At 37.7% G+C, this 13166-nt stretch overlaps 1 protein-coding gene across 4 annotated transcripts in view; it reads left to right on the top strand.

The window, feature by feature from the left end:
* The first annotated feature begins 7221 nt into the window (after positions 1-7221).
* The window catches only part of LOC125360495 (solute carrier family 22 member 22-like), a 33169-nt gene continuing 27224 nt past the window's right edge, over positions 7222-13166 (top strand). For all 4 annotated transcript variants that reach the window (XM_048358461.1, XM_048358460.1, XM_048358463.1 and 1 more), the window contains exons 1-2: positions 7222-7375; positions 8938-9363. In XM_048358461.1, coding sequence (XP_048214418.1) covers positions 8959-9363 — 405 coding nt within the window. In that variant the 5' untranslated portion in view covers positions 7222-7375; positions 8938-8958. The remainder of the gene's footprint in view (positions 7376-8937; positions 9364-13166) is intronic.

The following is a 13166-nucleotide window of genomic DNA, read 5'->3' as shown; positions in this document are numbered from 1 at the left end:
GAAGGTGGGAGACGCTCCCTCCCACACTGTCCAAGGGCTGGTTGAAGGGCAGCATGACTCCCCAACACAAATCAATGTCTAATGTCACTGTAAACCTGACCACCGAAGCTCTGCTGAGAAGCTTAAACAATGTCATCATCTTCTCAAGACCCAGTGGCAACTCTTAACATCCCAGTGTGACAGCCATGAATAACACTGAGCTGGAGACAGAGCCATGCCTGGATAGGTGGACCTATGACCAAAGTGTCTGCACTTCAACCATCATACCTCAGGTCATAGGTTCATCCCAGTGAGGTAGTGTGAATTGAGATTTGATCGCTAACATTAGGCTACGAGGTAGAAGACAGTTTTCCACGTTGTCCAACATGCTCAGAACTTAGGAAAGGCCAATTTATATTATGAGATGTGCATATAGATAGCCATATTCTTTTTCTAAATAAGTATAGCTTTGAACTCAAGAGCTGAAGTCTTATACCTTTGACTTATACTTTTTGCATCTGTTTCCTTCTTCGTGTTCTGTTTTTGTGGTAGTGGGGCTTAAACTTAGAACCTGTGTTCTCCCTTAGTCTTTTCTGTTCATGCCCTCGTGCTTTACAACTTGAGCCATCACTCCAATCCTGCTCTATTTTACTTGTTAATTGGGGTAGGGTCATGGACTTTTCTAGCCAGTTGGCTTCAAACCTCAATCTTCATATTTCAGTTCCTGAAAAGCTAGGATTACAGATGTGAGCAAATAAAGAACACCATCTTCAGAGATTTACAAAGAGAATAAAAACCACCTTCCTACAAAACATTCCGTCTTCTACTTCAGCCATTATGCTGAAGAGGCTTCCCACTGTATTTCTCATCTACTGGACTTCAGTTTGATTTCTTTTTAGCACTTCTGTATCTTTAATGTCTTGCTTTTTCCCCCATGTCTTGCTTTGTCATTTTTACCTAATTTAACTACTAATATGTCTTTACTTTAATCTCTTTTAGTTGTTTAGCTAAATTTTCTTTGAAATCATTTAGCTATTTGTTTGCATTTCCATGACATTTCTTTAGCTTTTTATCTGAGTTTTAAAGTGTTCATTTGTTTCTTTGCGTTCTCTTTGATTTATGGCATAGTTTATACATGTCTTCTTTATTCTTTGATCATTCTTATCATTATTCCTTTGAACTAAGGGTTGGACAATTCCACAACTCCCCTGTGATTACCTTTTGTTGTGCAATTGTTGACTTGAGAGACCATACCTCCTTATTTTCTCATATTTCTTATATTTCCATAATGAAATTTAGCCATTTGATTGTTCTGTATGTTCTCAGAGAACTGGCTTGATGTGCTGGTTCTCACCACTTGTATGTGAATATACTTCAGCACTAATAAATTCACTTATCCAGTATTTAACCATATATTCATAAACAGTAAACTACAATTCACAGCATCACTTATACAGATGATTATATCCTGGGTCTAGCATTCTTACATGGTAGATTAGGGGACTAGAATAACAAGTCACTTTGTGACTTTGTGTTACCAAAAAGAAATTTTCCATCATCCTCGACAGAATGCACAAATACTGAACTTTTAAATACATAGTCTGAGTACTTTTCTCAATTTCCCATGAAAGGCCTTCCATTTTCAAGGTTAAACTTATATATATATATATATATATATATATACACATATATATGTATATATATGTATACGTACGTATATATATAGAGAGAGAGAGAAATTTTGTTTCTACAGTTTTAAGAAGGATATGAGTCTGGGTATCAATCTTGCAAATTTTCTATTTATCCATTCAATGGCAATGAACATATCTCTTATTTTTACTTAGCTAAAACATAATCTTCAAATACGTTAATGCCACACTCCAAATGCCCAATCTATTTCCAAGAAAGTTGCTGAACCTTGCTCCTTCAAGCATATCACTAGAAGATTAACTTCTTTGCCTATGTTCCAATTTTTTAGACATTTTGACTGACCTTGGGAAATATCAGTAACTAGATCATAGGAATCTAGGTTCTAAAAAATAGAAAGGGAGCTACTTTATTAGTATGTTGTCATAAGGGACTTAGTGCCCACCTTCATTTCCACAGATAGCTCCAGTTATTCTGAAGATTAAGATAATGGTGAAAATTTACAGAGAGGAAATTGTTGCCATGACATGTGATCACCATCCATTTTACTCACTCACAGTTGTCATATGAAGATGAAATCAATACTTCATGTTCCATAACACCTTTGACAAAATAGGTGTCATTTTTCAGGGAGAAATAATACTTTCCTGGTATTTTATAGGTAAGAAAGTTAAGTGTCAAATAGAAGTTAAAAGATTTGGAATTTTAATTCCAAGTCTACTTTTGTGCAAATTGAGTGAGGAATGAGAGATCGCAAGCCTAATCTTGGTTACCTTTTAAATGGTAATGCTAAGACATTTTCTCAAGATCATGTTTAAAATTACTAATTCATGTATAAAAACATATAAAATACATTTCAGTACAAATAAGACTTGATTTTTCAGATCCATATGGCCACTCATGTGTTTGCTTTTTGTTTCTTTAATCTCAGGGACATGTTTAGGAAAAACAGAACCAGAATGGGACAAAGAAATGACTTAGAATGAAGCTGGACATATCTTCACACAGTCTCAGACATTGTTTTATTCTTTTCTGTAATATGCAGCATTGGTCTTTGGCGAGAGTTAACGAACATAGTTATTAAATAAATAATAAAAGTCAATTAAGAAGCCATTTATATCTCATATCCTGGTTTCATTAGGTAGTGTGTGGTTGGAGGAATGCTGGTAGGAACATGTAAAAGAAAGCTATAATAAAATACCATTATTAGCACTGAAATTACGCGGTTTCTATTCTGACCTTAAATAAGATCAGTCTTTAACATATCCTTATTGCCTAATACACATAATAAATTCAACATTTCACTTTTTTTTTTTTTCTTGCCAGTCCTGGGTCTTGAACTAAGGGGCTGGGCACTGTCCCTGGCTTCTTTTTGCTCAAGGCTAGCACTCTGCCACTTGAGCCACAGCGCCACTTCTGGCCGTTTTCTATATATGTGGTGCTGGGGAATCGAACCTAGGGCTTCATGTATACAAGGCAAGCACTCTTGCCACTAGGCCATATTCCCAGCCCTCACTTTTTTTTTTTTTGCAAGTCCTGGGACTTGGATTCAGGGCCCAAGCACTGTCCCTGGCTTCTTTTTGCTCAAGGCTAGCACTCTGCCACTTGAGCCACAGCGCCACTTCTGGCCGTTTTCTGTATACGTGGTGCCGGGGAATTGAACCCAGGACTTCATGTATGCAAGGCAAGCACTCCTGCCACTAGGCCATCTCCCCAGCCCCAACATTTCACATTTTCAAACACAACATGGAAATATAATTAGACTAGCCATTGGGTCCCACCACAGGAAACACAAGTTGTGCCACGTTCCCCAGTCTAAGGGGTGAGCAATGAATAAATGGTATCAAATTAAGAGCTTCAGTGAATAAACATATTGAGAGCATATGATAAAACACATTCTCCCTCATCTAAGCTTTCTGATAAAAGCTGGATTGGAGGAGCCAAATTAAGCATAATTATAAAGTTTAGATTTTGTACACTCCATAAAAGTATAGAAATATTCATGATTTCCTGAGGTATCTATGCAGGCTAGGCTATGCAGCCTACTTCTTAAGATGCCTAGAGGAGCTCTTGCCAGCACCAAGCTGGAAACACACATGATAAACATGGACATTAGGAGCAAAAGAATGTCAAAATAAGTGCTTCTGTCACATCTAGCACTACCATCATGCTTTAAGACCTAGGACCTTTCAAATTCTAAATAATTTGCTTAAAAGGACAAGTTCTCAATAATACGTTCCTTTGAAAGTATGAAAATGTTTGGGGAGGAAGCATTTTTTGAGTATTTGTACAATTCAAGTAGGAACTGGATACTAATTCTCTACTTCTATGTTTCTAAGATTCACCTATATTGTGCTTGCTCTTTTTAAAATAATAGTGAATTGTAGATGATTCAATTTCAATTGTAAATATGCTACCTTTTTTTTTAACCCAATCTTCTTCTAGTGTTCAGTTGTTAATAAAGCTTTAAACATGGTGGCCTACTGGCACTTCCCAGTTTCTAGCATCTCCAGGGGAAAGAGCTAGAACAGCTGGAGATTACAAATTGTTTGCTGTGTGAGACAGACAGAAGACAGATTAAAATTCTTAGTAGTGAGCAGATAGAACCATAGAGAAATACCCCAGACAATTTGGAGAGTGGAACAGAGAAATATTATTTCAACACGTGAGATACACAGAAGTATACCAATAGAGGATGGGGGATTAGGTGATATAATTACATAACAAGATTAACATTGGCTTCAGTTCCTAGCAGAGTTGCAGTCCATACAGGAACGAATTCTGGAGTCAGCAGAGGCTTATTGGCACTAGGAATGTTCTTTCTTCTTCCAGGTATTTGGCTTAGTTCAATGGCACAAAACTGTTTTGAGAGGTTGATACATAAGCCTTCTACTTTAGGACTCAAAGGTCCCTGATGTGTTGTGTCTTTAAGAATTCCCAGAAAGGGTCATTAAGTAATGTGAGTCAGTGAGTGATGTCCTGAAGTGCTACTCTCACCATAGGGGACAAATGAAGTCAGAGAATCAAAGAGCTCCAAGTGGTGGGACACAGGGGAGACTACAAGTCACTTCTCCTTTGGAGCTTTTTGGAGCTCTTTCAGCTAGCATCCCAAGCACCATGAGGTGTTCCATATAGGAGCTAAATTTCAGTGAAGCAAGCCAGTGTTCCCCAGCTGCCACACAACCAGACCCCTGGAAGGGTAGAGACCTGACGAGCTGGTAGAAAGTGTGTGACACATTCTACCTCATACTTAGATACAGTGACACTAAGAGTCACACAGGGGGCATGGCCAACAAAACATGCCCACTGGCTATTAAACAAGAAACACAAGGAAAAGTAAAGCAAATGAAGAGATGGAAGAAAACGGCAGAGGCACAGCAGATCCCTATCTAAGCTCTCTCCAAGAACATGGCCCCATTCCCAAGGGAATAGAAGGACTTGGGAAAAAGTCATACTAAGTGAAGTGAGCCAGACCCAGAGAAACATGGACTCTATGGTTTCCCTCATAGGGAATAATTAGTACAGGTTTGGGTTAGTCCTAGCAGAAGTTCACAATAGCTCAATAGCTATGTACATATGAACACATAAGATGATGCTAAGCCAAATGAACTTCAAGTTATGGAAACAAGTGGTATATCATTGTTTTAGCTATTTTCAACATGCCATGTGAAACTATACTTTTTTTCCCCTTTTTTCCTCATATTCCCTTGCTGTGGTTTTACCCCTAATATCACTGTATCTGATTTTAGTACCCTGGATATTGTATATACGTGTATGGGATATAGGGTAGGGAAAGGGAGTACCAAAATTGAGAGAAAAGGGATAAAAAGACAAACCAATGCAACAGCAATACCTATAAAACCATAGGGTGTAAACCAACTGTATAACTCATGGTGGGGGGCGCGGTGGGGTTATGGTAGAGAGAGGCAGGGGGAAAATGAGGGAGGAGGTAACAAGTTGGATAAGAAATGTATTCACTGCCTTACATATGAAACTGTAAACCCTCTGTACTTTACTTTGACAAAAAGAAAAAAAAAGAAAAGAAAATGCATTTATGTTCTATTCTTACCACCTGGTGTATAACTGCCTAGCTTTGAAAGAAGGCACACTCTTCGTAGGTCGTAGGCTGGGTTTCTGGCCTTCTTCCACACAATTGATTACATGAAAGAATAGGAAACACATCTTCCTTTGCAATGTTTGTAATTTTCTTTGAATCTTATTCCTCTTGTTTTTTTGATGTTATATTTTCACTCTTTTTCTATTGGGACATTTGTTTTTATCAGGCTTGGTCTGCTTAAGGATTAACATATTCTATATTTTCCATTGATATCAATTAGTTATACAAGGAGGTTTTATTTTATTTAAAAAATACAAGGCTTCTCGATTATAAATGCCCCTCTATCTTTCTCAAAAGGGTGGGGGGAAATGACAAATGTTGGAAAAGAAAGGGAGATCAATGTATACATTTAGTGGAAGAATGAGCTTGATTTCTTTTCTCATATTCAAAGGGATCTTAGAAATTAGTGCACACACAAAGTGACCATCATTGATCACCAAAATCTTGTTTATTGACTATTTTGAAATATAGGTGCTCTTATTCCATCAATAGTATCCCAAGTATTAATGTTCGAACATCAATCAAAAGTCCAAGTCCAGACTCTTGTCTTAGACTCAAGGCAAACTATTAAAAATCTATCTCAATAATTAACACATTCCCAAGAAACAAGTGTAACAGTGGTGCAGAGTATGAACTCCGATTCCTGCGGGGAAGGATAAGAGAATAGAAAGGAGGAACTACATCAATGAAAATGAAAGCCAAACTTAAGACTTAAAATTTCATATCTACTCTCTGATACACATTGGAGAAGAAAGTGGTCTCCAAAGATGTGGAAAGTCCCTACCTAACACCCTCACTGGTTGCCATCCACACAGCCATTCCCTTACACTGCCTCTGCTACTGCCCACAGCTTCCTTTGACAAAGATGGCAAGTTGCTGTCACCTTTCTGGGATTATTATTGCAGCTGTGACTTCACTCTCAAAGTCCCATGATTCACCCCATTGGGAGCAACCTGCAAGGGACCCCCCCCCATCCCACTGCAGGAACACATTACCTAGTCTCCAGGCATTACTGCGAAATCTTATCAAATCTCCATGAGCCCTTAAATCTTGAAGTCTTCGTGCTTGTAAAATGATCACCACCACCACCACCACCCCCTCTGCAAGGTTAAATAGCAAGCTGGAACTGGGCCCATTAGAGCCATGGCTACAGCTTTGTTTCAGTGTTCTACTCATGGGATGAAGGGCTATGCATCCTGAAATGATTCCCAACATAAGACAAGTTTGCACTGCCCAGTCTCTGAACTTGGAGACAGTCTTGATGGTTTCTGAGAAGCATTTGAGCTTCCTATTACCCTGGTGCAGTGAACATGGCTTCATTTTACTCATGCTACTATTGGCCTCACCTATACACATGCTGATTCTACTTTGATTAATTTCAAGATTGATGAATTTCAAAATTGATTTATTTCCACTTTGATTGACACAAAATTGCCTGGACATCTGAGTATTTTTCTTTTGTAGAAAGCATTAGCTTTGAGGAGAAAAGGATCAACTGTAGTTAAACTCATTTCTGTGGACACAGAGATAGAGGTAAAGCATTAACTTTATTGGGCTTATCCTGGGTGCCCTCTCTTATACACACAATTTCTCTCCATGTGCTTGTAGGAATTCATTGGAAGCTGTAAGAAGGTAAGTTCTTATCTTTTGTTCTGTTTCATTTTGTTTTTATTTTACTAGCATAGGAAATTGAAGGTAATAATATGATTAAAATTAATTATTGAGGTAAAAAGAAGGGCTATAATTTTGTACTTTCTTAATTTTTAAAATTGTAACTGAAAAATCATAGTTGGGTCCATATATGGATACAGTTGCTGTTATAGTTTATGAATACAATGTGGGGTACATAAATCATCAACTTAATTAACACTTCAGATACAAAAGTTTCAGCTAATTCAGTACACTTCTGAAGTTCAAAGGACACAAATAATTTTAAAGTTATCTCCTTGATCTCTACCCTTTGCCACCCTTCTGAGACTATCATGAGTCTTGATATATAATTGTTTTGCCATTGTTACACAAACATATTCCTATAAGAGGCACTCTCAGCAGGGCTGATTGTCCTATTTTCAGCCTAGTAGTTTGTAACTCCATGGTTTAATTTGCAGCATTCTAATACTCCTACCTAATCGCATGACAACTTCTTGTGGTTTTACAATGTAAATTTGATTAGTCCTTCATAATGTTCAGGGGACGTATAATATTTTTGCCAAAATTCTACTAAAGTGTGTATTTTGTTTGCATTTACTTAATTTGTATAATATGTGTATGACGTATTTGCTTGTGATTTACAGGCATGTATAGCTTCAAGAAAGCAGGAGTAAATATATTTGATCAAAATTATTCCCTAAGGTTGAATGCTTAATATCTTCCATACTTTGACTAATGTACATAACTCTGCAGTGATAATGGGAGTGCAGATATCCCTTCAGTAGACAGTTTCCTTTGTATTTATATTTAGATATGGGATTGCTACTTTGCATGGAAGTTACAGTTTTAATCTCTGGGAATGTCTCAACATTATTCACAGTAGCTTTAGTACTTTGCTATTTCATCAACAAGGTGCAAGGACTCTCCCTTTTGCACACACTCATGAACACATATGTCTTGGATTTTTTCTATAATCACCCTAAGGCATATGGGATCTTTAGTTGCATATTTCTTACTGTACATAATGTTCATGGCATACAAATGGATAATGACTGGGATTATATACATGCGCTATATATATGCATATATACTATGTATACATGGTTCATTACATATATACATATATGTAATTACATATCATACATGGTGTAGAGTGCATGTGTGCACATATATATGCATATACATATATATATATTCACACACAATATTATCCAGCCAAAAGAATGAAGAAGGGATTTCAGCCATTGCTACAATATAAATGATCATGGAGCACACTATTCATCATTCTATGTGAAATAAGTGAAATACAGAAAGACCAGCACTGTCTGATACAATTTACCTATTGTCTGTATCTCATAACCTCTTTCTCTAAGAAATAAAACGCGATGGCCTCACTGTAGTTAAAATAAGCCAAGTGGTTTCATAACCCTTTATTAAGAAGTTAGAGAAATTTTGCTGTTTAACCCTTCCCACTTTCAAATCCAGGAGAACATGTTACAGCAGTTAACTATGTGCTAACTTGTCATCTCTATCTTGTTCTGCAGCTGATATTCCCAGGCCTAATCATGGCCTTTGAGGAACTTCTACAACAGGTTGGTGACTGTGGAAGGTATCACATTTTCACTACTGTTCTTTTAATACTCTTGGGGATGCTGTCATCCCCGCACGACTTCATGGAGAACTTTACAGGAGCCATCCCTGCCCACCATTGCTCTGTCCACCTCCTTGATAATCCCCAATTGGAATTCAACATCACCACCAACCTAACCGCCAAAGCTCTGCTAAGGGTCTCCATCCTACTGGACCCAAACCAGAACCCTGAACAATGTCGTCGTTTTCACAAGACCCAGTGGCAACTCTTAATTCCCAATGTGACAGCAGCCATGAATATCACTGAGCTGGAGACAGAGCCATGCCTGGATGGGTGGACCTATGACCAAAGTGTCTTCACTTCAACCATCGTTACTGAGGTTAGTCTCAGTAACTAAGGAAAAGAAACGAATGAACACACGCACACACACACACACACACACACACACACACGTATATTTTAATAGATATTATAATATAAATTTTTTTTTTTTGGCCAGTCCTGGGCCTTGGACTCAGGGCCTGAGCACTGTCCCTGGCTTCTTCCCGCTCAAGGCTAGCACTCTGCCACTTGAGCCACAGCACCGCTTCTGGCTGTTTTCTGTATATGTGGTGCTGGAGAATCGAACCTAGGGCCTCGTGTATCCGAGGCAGGCACTCTTGCCACTAGGCTATATCCCCAGCATAATATAAATTTTTGATAGATATAATATCAAAGTGAAGATCTGTAGTTTTTTGTCTTGACTAATACCTTATGGATTTTTCCTATTTTGTCCTTAGAACTACTTCCATGTATTTAAAAAAGAGACACAAACACTTTTCTGCAAAATATTTGAGTGTATTATGGTCACATATTTTGATCAGAATGGTTCTCAGGGTTCAGATGGTCTTGATGAACATCTTAGCTCTGTCACTCGCTTTCACAATTTAGCAGCTATTTGTTATAGTTTACTACTTGAAATCAGATAATTTTACTTCTTGCCTTTTTAGGGAATTCTCAGGTTATTTATTTTTATCTTTGCTAAGTTATCAGATTAGTAATCATCTACTTTATATGAAAATAACTATCTTATTTTAAGATGGGATGGACAATATATATGGCATTTAAAAATTGAATATCATGCAGAATTATCTGACAAAAATTAGTTGTTAGTATTCAAAACTGTTCTTCTATTCATTTGAATCTTATGGTTAGGGTGTGATAAGCATTGTACATTACTCAATGTATGTTTAGAGAAAACTGGTTAAAAGAGTATTAGATCCTCCTTAATAACCTCATGTCCAGTAAATAATGTAGATGGAGTATATTTATTTCTAAACCTTGTCCAGATTTAATCCACTTAAAATATATGTAAAAGTTCTTCCAATGTGTAATTTCATTTTTATAGAGTATTATTGAAAATGAATTAAACAGGAAGTTTAAATAAAGAAGAAAATAATAGGTATTCAGGAGGCTGATTCTTTTTTTTTAAGTTTTTATTATAAAAGTGATGTACAGAGAGGTTACAGTTTCATACGTTAGGCATTGGATACATTTCTTTCTTTTTTTTTCAAATTTTTATTATCAAACTGATGTACAGAGAGGTTACAGTTTCATACATTAGGCATTGGATACATTTCTTGTACTGTTTGTTACCTTGTCCCTCATACCCACCTCCCCCCTCTCCCTTTCCCCCCTTGAGGTATTCAGTTCACTTACACCAAACAGTTTTGCAAGTATTGCTTTTGTTCTTGTTTCTCTTATTTTACCCTGTGTCTCTCAATTTTGGTATTCCCTTTGAATTTCCTAATTCTAATACCAGTATACACGGTTTCCAATATACTCAGATAAGATTACAGAGATAGTGTAGATACAATCACAAGAAGGTGATACAAGAACATCATCAATAGTGGAAACTACAGATACACATGGGGTGTTGAAAGTAGTTACAACTGTGATATAACAATCATTTCCATAAAATGGAGTTCATTTCACTTAGCATCATCTTATGTGATCATAATGGTATAGCTATTGGGCTCTTGTGATCCTCTGCTGTGACTTGCCTAAACCTGTGCTAATTATTCCCAATAAGGGAGACCATAGAGTCTATGTTTCTTTGGGTCTGGCTCACTTCATTTAGTATAATTTTTTTTCCAAGTCCTTCCATTTCCTTACAAATGGGGCAATGTCATTCTTTCTGATAGAGGCATAAAATTCCATTGTGTATATGTACCACATTTTCCTGATCCATTTGTCTATGGAGGGGCATCTGGGTTGGTTCCAGAATCTCGCTATGACAAATTGTGCTGCAATGAACATTGTTGTGCTGGTGGCTTTACTGTAATTTTGTTTGTGGTTTTTTGGATAAATACCCAAAAGTGGGGTTGCTGGGTCATAGGGGAGTTCTACATTTAGCCTTCTGAGGAATCTCCATACTGCTTGCCAGAGTGGCTGAACCAGTTTACATTCCCACCAACAATGAAGCAGGGTTCCCTTTTGGCCACATCCAGGAGGCTGATTCTTGAGGAGCCTGTTTCCAGCCAGCCCGGGAAGATAAACCAGGAGAGTTTTCTTCAATTAACCATCAAAAGGCCAAAAGTAAATATGTGATTCCAGAGCACTAGCCTTGTGCAAAGAGCAGAGCTGAGATCACTAGTCCCTGAGTTCAATGTCCAGTACAGAAGAAGAAAAGAAAGAAAAACAGAGGAGAAGGAGGAAAAGGAGGAAGAGGAGGAGGAGGAGGAGGAGGAGGAGGAGGAGGAGGAGGACGAGGAGGAGGAGGAGGAGGAGGAGGACGAGGACGAGGAGGACGAGGAGGAGGACGAGGACGAGGACGAGGAGGACAAGGAGGAGAATGAGGAGGACGAGGAGGAGGAGGAGGAGGAGACATTAAACAAATTTTCCAACTGAAATGTGCGTGAGACAAGTATTTTCAAAACACTAACATGAATGAATCCTCATACAACCTTAAAATGTCATCAACACTACAATTTTGGGGGCCACGTAGAATTTAAGATTCACTGATTTTCCAAATAAAAGATATTATGCATGGAATCCATATGCTATATGTAGTTACCAGATTTCAGATACTCTCAATTTTCATGTTAATAGTTAACTTTCAAAAATATCCATCTATATGATTAGGTATTAATTCATATTTTAAGTAAGTTAGGCAGTTTAATATTTGTTCTAATAAGTTTACATCAGGTATGGCTTGTAGATAAATAACTTAGGTGAAATTTTTATTATAATTTCAAAGCTTTTAATACAAAATCCAGACTCCTTTACCAGCAGACATTCATTCATGCTTTGTGGATCTGGTTTTCATTGTTAGCCTTAAATTCTAGTTCTGGCTTTTGTTTAACTACTTGAGACTTCATTGAGCCATTTTTTTATTGTGATAATGTCATCCTAAGATGAATCTAATTAAGGATAATTCCAAAGTCGTAGCACAAATAATTTAGTAACTTTTATACATTTTTCAGATTTATAATTGACAAGACAGTCATACATTTTTCTATTGTATTATATTATTTCTTCCTATCATGTTTTTTCTAACATCATTTTGTTGTTACTGTTAAGATGTTGGACAGAGGGGTTACCAGTTCATGTTAGGTAATGAGTGCATTTATTTTTGGACAATTTTACCCATTCCTTCCTTATCTTTTTTTTTTTGTTGGTCAGTTGTGGGACTTGAACTCTAGGTCTGGGCGCCTTTTCTGAGCTCTTCAGCTCAAGGCTAGCACTCTGCCACTTGAGCCACAGCACCACTTCAAGTTTTCTGGTGGTTAATTGGAGGTAAGAGTCTCATGGACTTTCGTGCCCCTGCTGACTTTGAACCATGATCCTCAGATCTCATCCTCCTGAGTAGCTAGGATGACAGGTGTTAGCCAGTGGCGCCTGGCTCCCTTTTTTGTCTTTCCCCTAGTTTTCCTCTCCCACATCTGCCCACAAATTGTATAGTTCATTTTCTACATAGTACCTATTGAATAGCCTGATCATATTTGTTCAACCTTCCTCCCTCCATTTCTGTGCCCCCTTTCCCCTCTTTAAAAGACCAAAACAAAATAGCAACATCAGGGCTGGGGATATGGCCTAGTGGCAAGAGTGCCTGCCTCATGTACAGAAGGCCCTGGGTTCGATTCCCCAGCACCACATATACAGAAAATGGCCAGAAGTGGCGCTGTGGCTCAAGTGGTAGAG

The sequence above is a fragment of the Perognathus longimembris genome, chromosome 12 (assembly GCF_023159225.1).
Source record: "Perognathus longimembris pacificus isolate PPM17 chromosome 12, ASM2315922v1, whole genome shotgun sequence".
In the NCBI taxonomy this organism is placed as follows: Eukaryota; Metazoa; Chordata; class Mammalia; order Rodentia; family Heteromyidae; genus Perognathus; species Perognathus longimembris.
Note: the sequence above shows the minus strand (reverse complement) of the source record. Positions and strands in the feature narration are given on the sequence as shown.